The sequence below is a fragment of the Pecten maximus genome, chromosome 4 (genome assembly GCF_902652985.1).
Source record: "Pecten maximus chromosome 4, xPecMax1.1, whole genome shotgun sequence".
NCBI classification, from domain to species: Eukaryota; Metazoa; Mollusca; class Bivalvia; order Pectinida; family Pectinidae; genus Pecten; species Pecten maximus.
This window is the reverse complement of record NC_047018.1, coordinates 2,010,782-2,032,516: the sequence shown is the minus strand read 5'-3', so window position 1 is coordinate 2,032,516 and position 21,735 is coordinate 2,010,782. Positions and strand designations below refer to the sequence as shown.

The following is a 21,735-nucleotide window of genomic DNA, read 5'->3' as shown; positions in this document are numbered from 1 at the left end:
ATATACTCCCTGTGTGCCTTCCATTAGAAAAAGCACAACCTTCTTGGTTAACTTTGATGAATATGAAAATCCTAATTTCAATAGTAATATCCCTTCTAGAAATGCTCTGTATGGATTTGCCAATAGAATGGAATGTGTATGTTAAACTTACACCATCATCCTGATGAACTTTTTACAAGCAATCAAACCAGATATTAAAGGAATATGAATAATTTACTACTAGAGCCCGTTCGGTTGTCCGATTATAATGGATTGCTCACAGGTTTTTTCCAAGCATACGTACAGACATACATTAATAAGAAAATGAGACATTCTATTATACAGATGCATTATAAAACCTTGGTAACAAGAGATCCCAGAGGGATCTTGGCGCCCACCATTGAATGTTCTTCATAGGTTCCATGTCAGATTGATCTTTTCCCTACTTTTCTCTTCTTCTAAGTCTTACTAATCTGTGTAAATTCAGAAGAAGCCTCTAGTACTTTTCAAACAAGGGAAACCTATATATAAAATTTAAGATTTAGGCACCAAGGGGGACCTATGCATGGAATTTGAGAAAGATTCCTTCAGTACTTTCTGAGAAATAGCGATAACAAACTTCAATTGTCAAAATCCAAGATGGCTGCCTGTCGGCCATGTTGTTTTCCGATTTATCTCAAAATGCAATATGCATAACTAAGCACCAAGGGGAACCTACATATGAAATTTCAGGAAGATCCCTTCATCAGTTTCTTAGAAATAGCGATAACAAGTTTCAATTTTTTAAAATCCAAGATGGCTGCCTGTCGGCCATGTTGTTTTCCGATTAGTCTCAAAATACAATATGCATAACTAGGCACCAAGGGGAACCTACATATGAAATTTCAGGAAGATCCCTTCAATACTATCTTAGAAATAGCGATAACAAACTTCAATTGTCAAAATCCAAGATGGCTACCTGTCGGCCATGTTGTTTTCCGATTAGTCTCAAAATACAATATGCATAACTATGCACCAAGGGGAACCTACATATGAAATTTCAGGAAGATCCCTTCAATACTTTCTTAGAAATAGCGATAACAAACTTCAATTGTCGAAATCCAAGATGGCTACCTGTCAGCCATGTTGTTTTCCGATTGGTCTCAAAATGCAATATGCATAACTAAACACCGAGGGGAACCTACATATGAAATTTTAGGAAGATCCCTTCATTATTTTCTTAGAAATAGCGATAACAAACTTCAATTGTCAAAATCCAAGATGGCTGCCTGTCGGCCATGTTGTTTTCCGATTAGTCTCAAAATGCGATATGCATAACTAAGCATCAAGGGAAACCTACATATGAAATTTGAGAAAAATCCCTTCAGTACTTTCTACGAAATAGCGATAACAACCTTCAATTGTCAAAATCCAAGATGGCTGCCTGTCGGCCATGTTGTTTTTCCGATTGGTCTCAAAATGCAATATGCATAACTAAGCATCAAGGGGAACCTACATGTTAAAGTTGAGAAAGATCCCTTCAGTATTTTCTGAGAAATAGCGATAACAAACTTCAATTGTCAAAATCCAAGATGGCTGCCTGTCGGCCATGTTGTTTTCCGATTGGTCTCAAAATGCAATATGCATAACTAGGCACCAAGGGGAACCTATATTTGAAATTTGAGAAAGATCCCTTCAGTGCTTTCTGAGAATTAGCGATAACAAACTTCAATTGTTAAAATTCAAGATGGCTGCCTGTCGGCCATGTTGTTTTCTGATTGGTCTCAAAATGCAATATGCATAACTAGGCACCAAGGGGAACCTACATATGAAGTTTGAGAAAGATCCCTTCAGTACTTTCTGAGAAATAGCGATAACAAGAATTGTTTACGGACGGAGGGACGGAGGGACGGAGGGACGGACGGACGGACGGACGGACGACGGACCACGGACGCAGGGCGATTTGAATAGCCCACCATCTGATGATGGTGGGCTAATAAAGATCACATCTGTTTATAGAAAACATCTTTGATCAAATCCACTAAAACCTGCCTAGCTCACCACTGTTTTACCGATTTGTTTTTAACATTAGAAAGCTATACCATATACCTGTGCATCACATTAAAACCCACATGAACTTCAATTGTCATCATTTAATTCACAACTTTGATTTGCCAGTGACTTTGAAGAGTCGGGCAAAGTTTAATAAAAATTTATTCAGAATGATTTTCAGAAGTTAATTGTTTACAGATGTATGTTTGACAACAATGGGCAAATGTCTATCACAATAGATAACTTGAGGCTTTGTGACGACTCAAAATCACAATAGATTACTAGAGGCTTTGTCATAACTTAAATGTTACTACATATATCACTAACTTTTCAAAAAAAGCAGAAACTGTTCAGTTGCCAGAGTGTGTAAGTGTCAGATTTTAAAACTTTTTCCACTCAACATTCAATGCAGCTCTGGTATTTAACAGGTAAACCGCTAACCCAGGTATAATACTTCTTTATTCAAAAAGATTAAGAAACCTGCCTTGATCAAAATGTAGAATTAAGATTTTGTGGTTCAATTAAAACGTTCAGAAAGATGCAGTAAATTTCTGACAATACAGTGCTAAGCTACCCTGGCATTTGTTGATTTGACCCTGATGACAACAAAATGAATATGACATATTCCTAGTACACAGTTTTAATCTTCCACACTTGAGGGTATTCCGTCCTGATAACACTTGTAAGTGTAATATCATTGCGACCATCCAATTTACACAATTTTTCTCATTTTCACACCTATTCATGCTTTGGATATCTCAGTTAAAAATATTTGGACCCTCCCACACGAGCACTGATGCATACCACGCAGTTGACACACACTCAAGCACATTTCAAATACCCCAGAAGATAGCATACAGCCTTTCTGTTACAGAACCATTCAGCCTTTTTCGACAAATCACGAAAAAGCACACACCATTTTCAACCAATCAAGAAGGACATCCACTGCAACTAATCAGGACTGTTTACAAGAGGCCAGCAGCCCAGACTTGGCTCGCTTCTTCTTGTGTTTTTGCTCTGGAATGGAGTTTTCTTTCCCTACTGGTTGGGCGTTGTTGTTGGCAGAGTCTGAAACAGAAAAGAGTTCTGTTCTCAGTACAAAGCTCACCTTCAATTGTATGTCACTATACCTTATAGTAGAGTTAGGGGGGCGAGTTCACCAACTCAGAATCTATGTTGCAATACGTATATACCGATATTTTAACAAAACAAGAGATCCCAGAGAGATTCTGGCGCCCACCATTGAATGATCTTTATTGGTTCTATGTTCAATTTGACATAACACATGGATTTACATCCGGGAAATGATCTCCGATATGTTATCCATCTAACAGTTGATTTCATATGCTATACCTATGTTTTCTCTTGTTTTTCTCTCTTGATTCCCATCCTCTGACAAGTCATCTGATTACTGTGACCTTGAACTTTGTCAAGGTCAAATATTTGCATAACTATTGCAGCCAGCAACTCATGCTGTAGATGTGCTAATTATTAAGTGTATGTCGCAGTAATGAATAAAAAAGCATTTGAGTTGCAATTTTTGGACAGTTCTAAATTTTGGCGGTAAAACATTCTTTAAAATGCTAATTATCAAGTGTATATGTGTCACAGTAATGAATGAAAAACATTTGAGTTGCAATGCTAAAATATGTGAGTTTCCTACATTAACTATAGTAAAATTTAGCCCCTCCCCAGGGGGAATGCGACACCCAGTGGCCATGAAATTTACAAGTTTGATGAAGCACATTAAGAACCTTCCATCCATTGAGTGTATATTAGTCTGCTTTATCTAGGTCTTGAGAAGATGATTTTTGAAATATCGGTCAGTTTGACTCAGGTGACCGTAAAAAACAAAACATCCTTACTTGTACAGGGAAAAGTATCTGAGAAAATCTGTGAGTCGTCATACTCCTCATCGTCACTGGGCGTGCCACAGTGCAGATCCTCTAAATATGGTACTACACTCATGCTCCTGTAAACATCGCCCTCCTCCTTGGACGGGGGAAACGGGACGTAGTCCTGTGTTCTTGTGTGCTTCTTACATACCCAGCTATAACAACACATCAAACAGAAACAAATGATTAGTAGAGAATCATTCCCTAGCTTCTTGTTGTGATTAAGATGATATTCCTGATTTAGCTTCTTGTTGTGATTAAGATGATATTCCTGATTATCATGCTCGAGGCTCTACCAAGATTATGTATACTACCATATTGAATCATCACAGGGGGTTTATTTGAGGATATTACTTACTCATGTCTTTTTATCTGTTGTACGCCCAACCTCTTCTCAGGTTCAACTTGTAGCATGCCTGTGAAAAGAACAGTACAATGTAAAATATAATTCACAATGACTGGAGCAACTAATATTAAACGAGAATCAGAAATATTTAATGTAAATTTACTTAATGTGAAAGAGAAAACATTAGTTGAAAGCATATTATACTTATTTGAATTGCATATATATACAGTCTTAAATGTGAAATGAAATCCAATCATATATAATCAAAACGTTAATAAAAAAATATTTCAAGGTGAAAACCTTGAAGAGAGTAACTTTTTCTGAGATGAAATAAACTAAATTTAAAGCCACAATGTATATATATTTGTAACTCATATATTTTCATAACTCAATAACTGACTCAAAACAATTCCTTTTAATATTCCTATTGAAATAAGAACAATGAATGCTTACACACTGGGTGATGTATACTATAATTGGCTTTTGTTATACTAACCTGTTAGAAGACCTGACAACAGTGAGTCTAATGTGTCTGGAATGGTGTATACCCCCTTCCCAATATTTACAAATAATCTATAAATATTGTCACCCTCAAATGGATAGAGACCAGTAGCCATGTTGTATCTGAAATGAGAAAATATTTTTTTGCTGTATTTATATACAGTGTAGTACTGGTGTAAAGTTCAGTGAAAAGCAGGTACATAGAAATATTGACACTACAGAAATGTAATATCTAGTATGTCATTAGATAATAATGTAATATCTAGTATGTCATTAGATAAAAATGTAATATTAGAGACTGACTACACATGGCTTCCCAGGTAAGGGGACAATTATTGACTGACTACACATGGCTTCCCAGGTAAGGGGACAATTAGTGACCAACTACACATGGCTTCCCAGGTAAGGGGACAATTAGTGACTGACTACATATGGCTTCCCAGGTAAGGGGACACTTATTGACTGACTACACATGGCTTCCCAAGTAAGGGGACACTTATTGACTGACTACATATGGCTTCCCAGGTAAGGGGACAATTATTGACCGACTACACATGGCTTCCCAGGTAAGGGGACACTTATTGACCGACTACATATGGCTTCCCAGGTAAGGGGACACTTATTGACCGACTACATATGGCTTCCCAGGTAAGGGGACAATTACAGACTGACTACATATGACTTCCCAATTAAGGGGACAATTATTGACCGACTACACATGACTTCCCAAGTAAGGGGACAATTATTGACTGACTACATATGGCTTCCCAAGTAAGGGGACACTTATTGACCGACTACATATGGCTTCCCAAGTAAGGGGACAATTATTGACTGACTACATATGGCTTCCCAATTAAGGGGACAATTATTGACCGACTACACATGACTTCCCAAGTAAGGGGACAATTATTGACTGACTACATATGGCTTCCCAAGTAAGGGGACACTTATTGACCGACTACATATGGCTCCCCAAGTAAGGGGACACTTATTGACTGACTACATATGGCTTTCCAGGTAAGGGGACAATTATTGACTGACTACATATGGCTTCCCAAGTAAGGGGACAACTATTGACTGACTACACATGGCTTCCCAAGTAAGGGGACAATTATTGACTGACTACACATGGCTTCCCAAGTAAGGGGACAATTATTGACTGACTACACATGGCTTCCTAACTAAGGGGACAATTAGTGACTGACTACATATGGCTTCCCAGGTAAGGGGACAATTATTGACTGACTACATATGGCTTCCCAAGTAAGGGGACACTTATTGACCGACTACACATGGCTTCCCAGGTAAGGGGACAATTATTGACTGACTACATATGGCTTCCCAATTAAGGGGACAATTACAGACTGACTACATATGGCTTCCCAATTAAGGGGACAATTATTGACTAACTACATATGGCTTCCCAAGTAAGGGGACAATTATTGACCGACTACATATGGCTTCCCAAGTAAGGGGACAATTATTGACTGACTACATATGGCTTCCCAAGTAAGGAGACAATTATTGACTGACTACATATGGCTTCCCAAGTAAGGGGACACTTATTGACTGACTACATATGGCTTCCCAAGTAAGGGGACACTTATTGACTAACTACATATGGCTTCCCAAGTAAGGGGACAATTATTGACCGACTACATATGGCTTCCCAAGTAAGGGGACAATTATTGACTGACTACATATGGCTTCCCAAGTAAGGGGACAATTATTGACTGACTACACATGGCTTCCCAACTAAGGGGACACTTATTGACTGACTACACATGGCTTCCCAACTAAGGGGACACTTATTGACTGACTACACATGGCTTCCCAACTAAGGGAACAATTAGTGACTGACTACATATGGCTTCCCAATTAAGGGGACAATTACAGACTGACTACATATGGCTTCCCAACTAAAGGGAATAAGTATTGACTGACTACATATGGCTTCCCAATTAAGGGGACAATTATTGACTGACTACACATGGCTTCCTAACTAAGGGGACAATTAGTGACTGGCTACACATGGCTTCCTAACTAAGGGGACACTTATTGACTGACTACACATAGCTTCCCAAGCAAGGGGACAATTATTGACCGACTACACATGGCTTCCTAACTAAGGGGACAATTATTGACTGACTACACATGGCTTCCTAACTAAGGGAACAATTAGTGACTGGCTCCCCAAGTAAGGGGACAATTAGTTACTGGCTCCCAAAGTAAGGGGACAATTAGTGACTGGCTCCCCAAGTAAGGGGACAATTAGTGAGTGTATGTGGTTTTCCACCTTAGTGACAGTAACTTAAGTCTTATTGCCAGGGGAGTGGAGTAAATTATGCCCCGTTTGTTTTTTTTAGAAATATTCTAAACACATAGACCAAAGACACAGGGCACTGGATTTAAAGGCAGGGCAAGGGACAATTCTGAAAATTAGGGTAGGGCATGGTGCTCTGCTAAATAGGCCTAGCTGGAACACTGAATTATGATATATCATCCATACACCTAGACATCATCAAGATATATATATATATGGTATCATATGTAACAGGAGAGGAGAAAATGTAGCGGCCAGACCGGGGTTCGAACCCGGGACCTCCGAACACTAGCCGGATGCTCTACCAATTGAGCTACCTGGTCACCGATGATCGACCCAGTCCAGTCCTGCTACACACCTCCCTCCTTTTTTCCAAGTCTTCGCCCTCGAAGACACACGAGACCCTTATACCACCACCGTGGGTATTTTAGTTGGGCACCAATTTTGTAACAGGAGAGGGGAAAATGTAGCGGCCAGACCGGGGTTCAAACCCGGGACCTCCGAACACTAGCCGGATGCTCTACCAATTGAGCTACCTGGTCACCGATGATCGACCCAGTCCAGTCCCGCTACACACCTCCCTCCTTTTTTCCAAGTCTTCGCCCTCGAAGACACACGAGACCCTTATACCACCACCGTGGGTATTTTAGTTGGGCGCCAATTTTGTAACAGGAGAGGGGAAAATGTAGCGGCCAGACCGGGGTTCAAACCCGGGACCTCCGAACACTAGCCGGATGCTCTACCAATTGAGCTACCTGGTCACCGATGATCGACCCAGTCCAGTCCCGCTACACATACATTAACATAGATTTGCTACATGATATACATAAAATGTATAGCTCTAGAAAGCAGCCATATGATATGGTCATTTATACACCTAACTAGGTTAATCAGAAAAGGTGATTGGACATACAATGTAACACCACTAGCCCAAACATCCACTTTGAAGCCAACAAATGTCTCCAAGCCATTAGCTATCTCCGGAGGCTGGAACGCAGGAGATCCTTGGCTCGTCCTACATGTATCATCCTCCGCAAACATATCCAGTTTCTGCAAATTATTTCGCAAATCAAATAATTCATTTAATAACATGTAAAATTTGAACTGTAATCCAGTACTCAAGTTTAAGTACTATGAAAACATATTGATACATTATTTTACAGCACCATTCTGATGCAAGCATACACAATTATGGTTTACACTTTTCATAAATATTCTTGGCACTTCGAATTCATTCAAATGGTACTGATTTAAAGTTGAAAAATTGGCATATGGTTGAAATAGACAAGTGTTGAATGACACACTAAAAAGATCTTTATATTCAGGATCCCTGAAAATTACTTTTTGTTTATTGTCAACTTGCAACATCATGTCAGTTTTCTAATTATATTCACTGTCCAACAACTGATCCAAACCTATCTATTCAGGCAAAGATAAGTCATAGTTTCGCTAATCAATTAAGGTGATAAGAAAAAAAAAAAAAAAAGTTTGTTATCAAGGTGATTATTAAACAATAAAGACTGCTTCCCTAGTATATAATATAACCATCACTATACCCGGTAAAGCCTGGTAAACAGTGATCCTAATATAACCATCATTATACCCGGTAAAGCCTGTTAAACAATCCTAATATAACCATCATTATACCCGGTAAAGCCTGTTAAACAATCCTAATATACCCATCATTATACCCGGTAAAGCCTGTTAAACAATCCTAATATAACCATCATTATACCTGGTAAAGCCTGTTAAACAATCCTAATATAACCATCATTATACCCGGTAAAGCCTGTTAAACAATCCTAATATACCCATCATTATACCCGGTAAAGCCTGTTAAACAATCCTAATATAACCATCATTATACCTGGTAAAGCCTGTTAAACAATCCTAATATAACCATCGCTATACCTGGTAAAGCCTGTTAAACAATCCTAATATAACCATCATTATACCCGGTAAAGCCTGTTAAACAGTGATCCTAATATAACCATCATTATACCCGGTAAAGCCTGTTAAACAATCCTAATATACCCATCATTATACCCGGTAAAGCCTGTTAAACAATCCTAATATAACCATCATTATACCCGGTAAAGCCTGTTAAACAATCCTAATATACCCATCATTATACCCGGTAAAGCCTGTTAAACAATCCTAATATAACCATCATTATACCTGGTAAAGCCTGTTAAACAATCCTAATATAACCATCATTATACCCGGTAAAGCCTGTCATAATACCCAGTAAGGCCTGTTAAACAGTGATCCTAATATAACCATCATTATACCCGGTAAAGCCTGTTAAACAATCCTAATATAACCATCGTTATACCCGGTAAAGCCTGTTAAACAATCCTAATATAACCATCGTTATACCTGGTAAAGCCTGTTAAACAATCCTAATATAACCATCGTTATACCTGGTAAAGCCTGTTAAACAATCCTAATATAACCATCGTTATACCTGGTAAAGCCTGTTAAACAATCCTAATATAACCATCATTATACCCGGTAAAGCCTGTTAAACAGTGATCCTAATATAACCATCATTATACCCGGTAAAGCCTGTTAAACAATCCTAATATACCCATCATTATACCCGGTAAAGCCTGTTAAACAGTGATCCTAATATACCCATCATTATACCCGGTAAAGCCTGTTAAACAATCCTAATATAACCATCGTTATACCTGGTAAAGCCTGTTAAACAGTGATCCTAATATACCCATCATTATACCCGGTAAAGCCTGTTAAACAATCCTAATACAAGGGCCCAATGGGCCCGAATCGCTCACCTGCAATGCAGTGATCTTTTCATATATGGATCCTGCAGTTATTTGAAAGCATGCTACAGGACCAATATAATGTCCCTCGGCACTTAAGCTATTCACTAAAAGTCATTTAAAGATTTAAGCATACTTGATCGACGTGACCTTGAATGTGAGTCAGGGTCATTCATTTGAACAAACTTCATAGCCCTTCACCCCAGCATGCTAAAGACCCAATATCAACTCCATGGGACTCTTGGTTATTGAGAAGAAGTCGTTAAAATATTTCAGCCTTTTTGACCCCTTTGACCTTGAATAAAGATCAAGGTCATTCATTTGAACAAAGTTGGTAGCACTTCACCCCAGCATGCTACAGACCTAATATCAACTCCCTTGAACGCTTGGTTATTGAGAGGAAGTCGTTTAAAGATTTTAGCCTTTTTGACTCCTGTGACCTTGAATGAAGGTCAAGGTCATTCATTTGAGCAAACTTGGGAGCCCTTCACCCCAGCATGCTACAGGCCAAATATTAGGTCTCTGGGACTCTTGGTTATTGAGAAGAAGTCGTTTAAATATTTTAGCCTTTTTGACTCCTGTGACCTTGAATGACAGTCAAGGTCATTCATTTGAACAAACTTGGTAGCCCTTCACCCCAGCATGCTACAGACCCAATATCAACTCCCTGGGACTCTTGGTTATTGAGAAGTTGTTTAAAGATTTTAGCCTTTTTGACTCCTGTGACCTTGAATGAAGGTCAAGGTCATTTATTTGAACAAACTTTGTAGCCCTTCACCCCAGCATGCTACAGGCCCAATATGAAGTCCCTGGGCCTCTTGGTTATTGGGAAAAAGTCGTTTGAAGATTATAGCCTATTTGACCCATGTGACATTGAATGACGGTCAAGGTCATTCATTTGAACAAACTTGGTAGCCCTTCACCCCAGCATGCTACAGACCCAATATCAACTCCCTGGGACTCTTGGTTATTGAGAAGAAGTCGTTTAAAGATTTTAGCTTTTTCAACTCCTGTGACCTTGAATGAAGGGCAAGGTCATTCATTTGAACAAACTTGGTAGCCCTTCACCCCAGCATGCTACAGGCCTTTTGGTTATTGAGAAGAAGTTGCTTGAATGGAAAAGTTGACGCCGGACAGACGGCCGGACAGACGACGGCCGGACGGACGACGGCCGGACACCGCGCCATGGCATAAGCTCACTTGCCCTTCGGGCAGGTGAGCTAAAAACCAGATTCATAATTCTAGAATTATTTAAATCAATCCGTGATGCTATTAATAACCGAGGACTGGGTGTAGCTGACTGATTACAATAGACATGTAAGTATGTATACCAGGGCACCCATCTAAAGACAAACGCTTGCCATGATTTTTACCTGTGTCTTTATCTTTGCCTGTTAAAAAGTGGAATCTTGCTAGTATCTAAACATTTCTTATAAACAAGACACACAAAACTTGAGAAACATTATTGTACTGAAGTAAACAAGAGGCCCAATGGGCCTGTATCGCTCACCTGGCTCTACTATGTTGATTACCTCTTTATTAAAATATCATAGTAAGCTAGATTTATTCGTATTAAAAGATTTTCTAGTCCTTCATTCCAGCATTCTATTGGCCTAATATTAGGTCTTGCAGGCTCTTGGCTATCGCAAAATTATTGTTTACAGATTTAAGCCGATTTCACCCCTGTGACCTTTAATGAAGGTCAAGGTCATTTATTTGAACAAACTTTGTAGCCCTTCACCCGAGCATGCTACAGGCCCAATATCAAGTCCCTGGGCCTCTTAGTAATTGAGAAGAAGTCGTTTGAAGATTATAGCCTATTTGACCCATGTGACCTTGAATGAAGGCCAAGGTCATTTATTTGAACAAACTTTGTAGCCCTTCACCCCAGCATGCTGCAGGCACAATATCAAGTCCCTGGGCCTCTTGGTTATTGAGAAGAAGTCGTTTGAAGATTATAGCCTATTTGACCCATGTGACCTTGAATGAAGGTCAACGTCATTTATTTGAACAAACTTTGTAGCCCTTCACCCCAGCATGCTACAGGCTCAATATCAAGTCCCTGGGCCTCTTGGTTATTGGGAAAAAGTCGTTTGAAGATTATAGCCTATTTGACCCATGTGACATTGAATGAAGGTCAAGGTCATTTATTTGAACAAACTTTGTAGCCCTTCACCCCAGCATGCTACAGGCCCAATATCAAGTCCCTGGGCCTCTTAGTAATTGAGAAGAAGTCGTTAGAAGATTATAGCCTATTTGACCCATGTGACCTTGAATGAAGGTCAAGGTCATTTATTTGAACAAATTTTGTAGCCCTTCACCCCAGCATGCTACAGGCCCAATATCAAGTCCCTGGGCCTCTTGGTTATTGAGAAGAAGTTCTTTGAAGATTATAGCCTATTTGACCCATGTGACCTTGAATGAAGGTCAACGTCATTTATTTGAACAAACTTTGTAGCCCTTCACCCCAGCATGCTACAGACCAAATACCAAGTCCCTGGGCCTCTTGGTTATTGAGAAGAAGTCGTTTGAAGATTATAGACTATTTGACCCATGCGACCTTGAATGAAGGTCAAGGTCATTTATTTGAACAAACTTTGTAGCCCTTCACCCCAGCATGCTACAGGCCCAATATCAAGTCCCTGGGCCTCTTGGTTATTGAGAAGAAGTCGTTTGAAGATTATAGCCTATTTGACCCATGTGACCTTGAATGAAGGTCAAGGTCATTTATTTGAACAAACTTTGTAGCACTTCACCCAAGCATGCTACAGGCCCAATATCAAGTCCCTTGGCCTCTTGGTTATTGAGAAGAAGTCGCTTGAAGATTATAGCCTATTTGACCCATGTGACCTTGAATGAAGGTCAACGTCATTTATTTGAACAAACTTTGTAGCCCATCACCCAAGCATGCTACAGGCACAATATCAAGTCCCTGGGCCTCTTGGTTATTGAGAAGAAGTCGTTTGAAGATTATAGCCTATTTGACCCATGTGACCTTGAATGAAGGCCAAGGTCATTTATTTGAACAAACTTTGTAGCCCTTCACCCCAGCATGCTGCAGGCACAATATCAAGTCCCTGGGCCTCTTGGTTATTGAGAAGAAGTCGTTTGAAGATTATAGCCTATTTGACCCATGTGACCTTGAATGAAGGTCAAGGTCATTTATTTGAACAAACTTTGTAGCCCTTCACCCCAGCATGCTACAGGCCCAATATCAAGTCCCTGGGCCTCTTAGTAATTGAGAAGAAGTCGTTAGAAGATTATAGCCTATTTGACCCATGTGACCTTGAATGAAGGTCAAGGTCATTTATTTGAACAAATTTTGTAGCCCTTCACCCCAGCATGCTACAGGCCCAATATCAAGTCCCTGGGCCTCTTGGTTATTGAGAAGAAGTTCTTTGAAGATTATAGCCTATTTGACCCATGTGACCTTGAATGAAGGTCAACGTCATTTATTTGAACAAACTTTGTAGCCCTTCACCCCAGCATGCTACAGACCAAATACCAAGTCCCTGGGCCTCTTGGTTATTGAGAAGAAGTCGTTTGAAGATTATAGCCTATTTGACCCATGTGACCTTGAATGAAGGTCAAGGTCATTTATTTGAACAAACTTTGTAGCCCTTCACCCCAGCATGCTACAGGCCCAATATCAAGTCCCTGGGCCTCTTAGTAATTGAGAAGAAGTCGTTAGAAGATTATAGCCTATTTGACCCATGTGACCTTGAATGAATGTCAAGGTCATTTATTTGAACAAACTTTGTAGCCCTTCACCCCAGCATGCTACAGGCCCAATATCAAGTCCCTTGGCCTCTTGGTTATTGAGAAGAGGTCGCTTGAAGATTATAGCCTATTTGACCCATGTGACCTTGAATGAAGGTCAACGTCATTTATTTGAACAAACTTTGTAGCCCATCACCCAAGCATGCTACAGGCACAATATCAAGTCCCTGGGCCTCTTGGTTATTGAGAAGAAGTCGTTTGAAGATTATAGCCTATTTGACCCATGTGACCTTGAATGAAGGCCAAGGTCATTTATCTGAACAAACTTTGTAGCCCTTCACCCCAGCATGCTACATGCCCAATATCAAGTCCCTTGGCCTTTTGGTTATTGAGAAGAAGTTGTTTGAATGAAAAAGTTGACGCCGGACGGCCGGACAGACGGCCGGACGGACGGACGGACGGACGGACGACGGACGCCGCACCACGGCATAAGCTCACTTGCCCTTCGGGCAGGTGAGCTAATAACCATCGTTATACCTGGTAAAGCCTGTTAAACAGTGATCCTAATATACCCATCATTATACCCGGTAAAGCCAGTTAAACAGTGATCCTAATATAACCATCATTATACCCGGTAAAGCCTGTTAAACAGTGATCCTAATATACCCATCATTATACCCAGTAAAGCCTGGTAAACAGTGATCCTAATATAACCATCATTATACCCGGTAAAGCCTGTTAAACAATCCTAATATAACCATCGTTATACCCGGTAAAGCCTGTTAAACAATGATCCTAATATAACCATCATTATACCCGTTAAAGCCTGTTAAACAGTGATCCTAATATAACCATCGTTATACCCGGTAAAGCCTGTTAAACAGTGATCCTAATATAACCATCATTATACCCGGTAAAGCCTGTTAAACAGTGATCCCAATATACCCATCATTATACCTGTTAAAGCCTGTTAAACTGCAGTGATCCTAATATAACCATCATTATACCCGGTAAAGCCTGTTAAACAGTGATCCTAATATAACCATCATTATACCCGGTAAAGCCTGTTAAACAATCCTAATATAACCATCATTATACCCGGTAAAGCCTGTTAAACAGTGATCCTAATATAACCATCATTATACCCGGTAAAGCCTGTTAAACAATCCTAATATAACCATCATTATACCCGGTAAAGCCTGTTAAACAATGATCCTAATATAACCATCATTATACCCGGTAAAGCCTGGTAAACAGTGATCCTAATATAACCATCATTATACCCGGTAAAGCCTGTTAAACAGTCCTAATATAGCCATCATTATACCCGGTAAAGCCTGTTAAACAATGATCCTAATATAACCATCATTATACCCGGTAAAGCCTGGTAAACAATTATCCTAATATAACCATCATTATACCCGGTAAAGCCTGGTAAACAGTGATCCTAATATACCCATCATTATACCCAGTAAAGCCTGTTAAACAATGATCCTAATATACCCATCATTATACCCGGTAAAGCCTGTTAAACAGTGATCCTAATATAACCATCATTATACCCGGTAAAGCCTGTTAAACAATCCTAATATAACCATCATTATACCCGGTAAAGCCTGTTAAACAATGATCCTAATATAACCATCATTATACCCGGTAAAGCCTGTTAAACAATCCTAATATAACCATCATTATACCCGGTAAAGCCTGTTAAACAGTCCTAATATAGCCATCATTATACCCGGTAAAGCCTGTTAAACAATGATCCTAATATAACCATCATTATACCCGGTAAAGCCTGGTAAACAATTATCCTAATATAACCATCATTATACCCGGTAAAGCCTGGTAAACAGTGATCCTAATATACCCATCATTATACCCAGTAAAGCCTGTTAAACAATGATCCTAATATACCCATCATTATACCCGGTAAAGCCTGTTAAACAGTGATCCTAATATAACCATCATTATACCCGGTAAAGCCTGGTAAACAGTGATCCTAATATAACCATCATTATACCCGGTAAAGCCTGTTAAACAATTATCCTAATATAACCATCATTATACCCGTTAAAGCCTGTTAAACAATCCTAATATAACCATCATTATACCCGGTAAAGCCTGGTAAACAGTGATCCTAATATAACCATCATTATACCCGGTAAAGCCTGTTAAACAATTATCCTAATATAACCATCATTATACCCGGTAAAGCCTGTTAAACGGTGATCCTAATATAACCATCATTATACCCAGTAAAGCCTGTTAAACAGTGATCCTAATATAACCATCATTATACCCGGTAAAGCCTGTTAAACAATCCTAATATAACCATCATTATACCCGGTAAAGCCTGTTAAACAATGATCTTAATATAACCATCATTATACCCGGTAAAGCCTGTTAAACTGCAGTGATCCTAATATACCCATCATTATACCCGGTAAAGCCTGTTAAACAATGATCCTAATATACCCATCATTATAACCGGTAAAGCCTGTTAAACAGTGATCCTAATATAACCATCATTATACCCGGTAAAGCCTGGTAAACAGTGATCCTAATATAACCATCATTATACCCGGTAAAGCCTGTTAAACAATTATCCTAATATAACCATCATTATACCCGTTAAAGCCTGTTAAACAATCCTAATATAACCATCATTATACCCGGTAAAGCCTGGTAAACAGTGATCCTAATATAACCATCATTATACCCGGTAAAGCCTGTTAAACAATTATCCTAATATAACCATCATTATACCCGGTAAAGCCTGTTAAACGGTGATCCTAATATAACCATCATTATACCCAGTAAAGCCTGTTAAACAGTGATCCTAATATAACCATCATTATACCCGGTAAAGCCTGTTAAACAATCCTAATATAACCATCATTATACCCGGTAAAGCCTGTTAAACAATGATCTTAATATAACCATCATTATACCCGGTAAAGCCTGTTAAACTGCAGTGATCCTAATATACCCATCATTATACCCGGTAAAGCCTGTTAAACAATGATCCTAACATACCCATCATTATACCCGGTAAAGCCTGTCATTATACCCGGTAAAGCCTGTCATTATACCCGTAAAGCCTGGTAAACAGTGATCCTAATATAACCATCATTATACCTGGTAAAGCCTGTCATTATACCCGGTAAAGCCTGTTAAACAATGATCCTAATATAACCATCATTATACCCGGTAAAGCCTGTCATTATACCCGGTAAAGCCTGTCATTATACCCGGTAAAGCCTGTTAAACAATCCTAATATACCCATCATTATACCCGTTAAAGCCTGTCATTATACCCGGTAAAGCCTGTCATTATACCCGTTAAAGCCTGTCGTTATACCCGGTAAAGCCTGTCATTATACCCGTAAAGCCTGTCATTATACCCGGTAAAGCCTGTCATTATACCCGGTAAAGCCTGTCATTATACCCGGTAAAGCCTGGTAAACACTGATCCTACCTCTGCCACTCCTAGGTCGGTTATCCTCAACGTCTCGTCTGTGGTCAGAAGCAAGTTACTGGGCTTGATGTCTTTGTGCACAATACCCTGTCCATGCAAATATTCTAGACCATCGATCAGCTGAGAAAAATAGCTGGGGAGAGAAAATGGAATACACCCGATATTATGATGAAGCAGATAATCATCTTACTTTCATATCTATACTGGTAATTTCATACCCAGGAGTTACATTTAATAATGACATCGGCTTACATTGAACATTAAAACATTGTTATTTAATTTCAATGAAACTTTCACATTACAGTGTCATAAGATATTCTTGGATGATGACAATGATAATGGTACATTAAAAACTTTCATATTTCTGAATATTTTTAATGCTGATGAAATGGTATTATCTTGCAAATGACAAGATTTTGCTTCAGGCATTAAAGTCAGTTCATATCAATAAACAAAGTATTTGAATCCTAAAGACTTACTTGTGTGCCTGGCAGAGAGGGAATTTCTTGTCTTTGGTGCTCTCTAGCAACTCCTGGAGTTCACACACACAGTACTCCATAATCAGGTACCTATATGATGGTCAAGGTCATGTGCACATTTTACCAAATTCAAACTACTTCAAATTGTGACTCTAATCAGTATGTCCAGAGACTGTCATTTTTAATAGATTTGGAAACTAAGGTTCTCTCAGCTTACTTCTTTTTAGTCCACTGCCAATATACATCAGTAACTTTTGTAGGATTCTTTCAGATGAGTTCAGAACATTATTTCCAAACTTTTGATGAGTCTAGACTCTCAATACTAAGAAATATATATAGTCTAATAAAAATTTGAGCACGTCCCACAGAATTAGCATGAGCCAAATAGCCAGGATTCAAAAATTAAAATCCCAAAAATCGATGTGCACTGAAAATTTAAAAACAATCCCTGCAACTGGTGCATATTTAATGTACGTGAATTATCTACCACTCTGTAAAGGATCTATTTTGTTGATTTTGAATACATGTATACGTATATGGCATTCAATATGGAAGATTTTATAGAACAAACATGACATGTCCCCCTACTGGCCCCTGCTAAAAATAGTAACAGTGACTTTGATCCCAAAACTCTGAAACTCAAACTTGATCATCTGTAGCTATAGCTACTCATACTGTAGTTACATACCAACTTTCACCGACATACCTTGAAGCATGGTTGAGGAAAGTGTGGAAAACTGAGTGGACAGACTGAGAGACGGACGGACTGGGAGCTCGAGGAAATCTATATAGCCCCCCCCCCCCCCCCCCCTCCCCTTACAGGAGACGTAAAGAAGGTCTTCTCACAAGAAACCCAGAGAAGGTCCTCACAGGAAGTGTATGTCATATCTTTGTTGAAAGGATACATCTTCTGCTTCTCATCATTGACATGAACGTCGAGGAGTTTGATAACATGACGATGGTGAAGTCTTTTCAGAAATTGTATTTCTCTGCAATATAAACAATATATTAGAGTACATTTGATATGTTATTATTGACTCTCTAAATTATCTTCGTTTCAGGTCAATATATGGCAATGTCAACTACATTCCTTATATAATACAGAAACATATATTATAGGGCCTACACACAAGAGGTAGCTGAAAAATGTCCTTAGATTGGCTAAAGCTAAAAATTCTTTTAGCAATACAAAATGATTAAATTTTCCTTTAGCAAATTTTGCTGCTACATTCATGCAAAGGATGGCGAGTTCACAGCAACATTTTGTGACGGCATGATCACCTGATGAATAACAAAGCGATCATGACAATGTCAAACAACTGCTGTTGATCTCTCCAAGTGAAAGCTGTAGGAGATCTAGCTATATAGAGGCTTCATTGGAACAAAAAAACCTGGGTTGTGGTTGTCTTCAAGGCAAAATTTTGCAAGGAGGCAGAAGTGTAAAAGTAGAGAGTATACGTTTAAGTTCACCCTTCCAGCTCCAGCTAGCATGAATTTCCTTTAGCCTATAGTGGTATGGGGACGTCTTAGGATGTCCGCTCAGAGAGCGAGAGGTCACTTATTTCAAAAACCCAGCACAGGCAAGGTTTTTTTTTTTATTAGGCCTACTCCTTCCAATTTGTGTAGCAATTCTGTTCAATGGAATGCATATTCATTAGCCAAGGTTTCTGATTACAGTACACTCCACAAACCCTTGGTGATGTTTATAAACATACATGGAGTCTTTTTGATGAGATATGTGATCAATAACTTCTATCAAATGATCAAACACTCCCAATGTTTCCCCAAATATTGCATTGTACGTCCCTGTTTTTAGGTAACATGCCATGACATATAGTCGACAAGCTAAGGTAGATCTGTACTGGGGGCTGCAATTTTTGTTTACTCCAAAACCAAGCCTGAATGTAAAGCGTGATTTGATCGGATGCCCTGGGATACTAGGGGGCGACGGTTTAAACACGACTATATCTGCCAAGGCTTCGTGGATTGCAACGTAATCAGAAGCCGTAATGGCTAGCGAATGGTGGAAATTTCCCCTAGCCAGAAGCTAGAGTAGAAGGCGACCATACAACTATGTACAGTATTTACAATTAAAACCCGGCCTGCTACACAACTATGTACAGTATTTACAATTAAACCCGGCCTGCTACACAATATTATACCACCAGCCTACTATGTTATCGGTGGTCAAATTTTGAATTAACATATTGCACCAGGTAAGACTTTGCTATAATCTACTCTCTAGGACCTAGGACCAATAATAGGCCTGCTGAAGTACACACCTTTGAACATTCTGTTCTCCATTTGGAATCTTTCTCAATTTCCTCTTTTTTAAGATTTTGACAGCACGTCGACATAACGTCTCCGTGTCAATGGCTTCTTTGACTTTCCCGTATGACCCTTCGCCTAGCATATCCCCTACCAGATATTTCCCTATCAGTTTAGCTTTCCGTCGACGAGGCTGATACACGATTTCGTTGGAGTCAACCCGATGGATAATAAATGGCACTTCATCTGGATCTTCCATGATGGACAGGAAAGGATCCATATGGACATGGGGATAATCATCCTCAACAAGCGTCATCGCTTGTGGCACCATGTCTTCATCTGCCATAACTGCTGGAAATAGGCGAAACTATCCACCGAAAAACTCATTACAATGTTTTTAATTTAACTCTAAGGACTGTAGACTCCATGTTGTTTTGTCAAATGGAGGCTACATCAGTCACGTGATTCACCGATTTTATCAACAAGGGGAGATTATTCTTGTAGGTCTAATGGGCCTGTACAGGCTGGGACAGTAGGCCGTGCGACACAAACTATATTTAGGCCTATACAGTATAGCTATCGTGTTATTTTTGACAAACAACACAGTTTGTTACGAACTGCAAACAGACGTGAAGAATGAGCTTACTAGCACAGTCTTAGTCAATTAATTCCATCGAATCTACATTTATATATAGGAATCAGTTGATTGAACTCGGGGACAATTGAATTGGATCCTAATACCAAAAATACCTATGGTTTAAACCTGGGTAAAATTAATTGAGCCCAGCATTAAATATATCTTCAAATATAGATTTCAATTATAATCGGAATATACATTCAACAAACATGTATATTGAATTGAACCGGACTTCAAATTTAGGGAGATGTTGTATTATAACAAAAAGTTGTCTTCCTTCGTCATTTGTGTTGCTAAGTTAAGTTAAGTTAAGTTAAGTTTATTTCCAGATCAGGATTGATTGATCCTCTATACTGGACTCAACATACAATATATATATATACATACACAATGATATAATAAAAAGGTATGTACAAATCATAATAAATAGTTAAGTGTTCAGTTCCATTATTACTGCCCTGCAGGTAGGGCGTAAGAATTGTACCTGCTGCCCCCATTGCATGATCGTAAGAGTCGACTAAACTTGGGATCTTATCTTTTCTCTTCTTTCTGAACAACTTTTCTTCTTCCTAATGTCTCCCTTGACAATGCCTCACTTTTGGCCTTTAGTTGAGTGTTCGCCCCTGTGAGGAAGGCTTTGGGTTCTGTCCCCTAGCCGAGACCTACCAGAGTCTTTAAAAATTGCAGTTGCTACTCCTGCTTAGCGCTCAGCATATTAGGAGTGGGACGACTGGTTCGCCCGTTGTCAGTATAATGTGACCGGGTGGGGTGTGCTGCTGGGTGTCTTCGGCAGTATGCTTCAGTGAGGTAGCACTATAAATCGGCAAAAGTTCCGGCCTATCACAAGGATACTTAACAGGAACATACCGCAGCCTCCCAAAACACACATACGCACTCAACACACGCATGCATGTCGCACGCACGGGAGGCCGTCCTTAAATGACCTTAGCTGTTAATAGGACGTTAAACAAAATAAACCAAACCAAACAGTTCCATTAAATGCTATTTAAAAGTTTATATTGATATATCGGCTCTGTAATTATAAATGATGTCTTGGTTTCCCCAGAATTTATCACGTCTATTCTTAAAACAGTTTGTGTTAGGGGCAGATATCACGGTTTCCAGCAGAGAATTCCAGATCCTTGCTGATCTCACAGTGAAATAGTTTCTTCTGAGAGAAGATATTGCTTTAAGTTGTATTAAGTTATACAGTATATATATTTATTAGCACAATGTATCATATACACTATGTGTTGGTGATCCGAAGATATAGATTTGAATTTCCTGTC

The 21,735-nt window shown here is 39.2% G+C and overlaps 1 protein-coding gene across 1 annotated transcript; it reads right to left on the bottom strand.

Annotated features, from left to right (window-relative positions):
• Window positions 1-1,957: 1,957 nt before the first annotated feature.
• On the bottom strand, window positions 1,958-20,261 carry LOC117324955 (serine/threonine-protein kinase stk11-like). Its single transcript, XM_033880798.1, has 9 exons — window positions 19,824-20,261; window positions 18,447-18,530; window positions 17,542-17,631; window positions 17,063-17,195; window positions 7,989-8,125; window positions 4,748-4,875; window positions 4,264-4,321; window positions 3,876-4,060; window positions 1,958-3,078 (listed from the first exon to the last, which is right to left on the bottom strand). Exons 1-9 carry the CDS (start codon window positions 20,153-20,155, stop codon window positions 2,966-2,968), a joined length of 1,260 nt encoding a protein of 419 aa, XP_033736689.1. The 5' UTR covers window positions 20,156-20,261; the 3' UTR covers window positions 1,958-2,965.
• Between the last annotated feature and the right edge of the window lie 1,474 nt (window positions 20,262-21,735).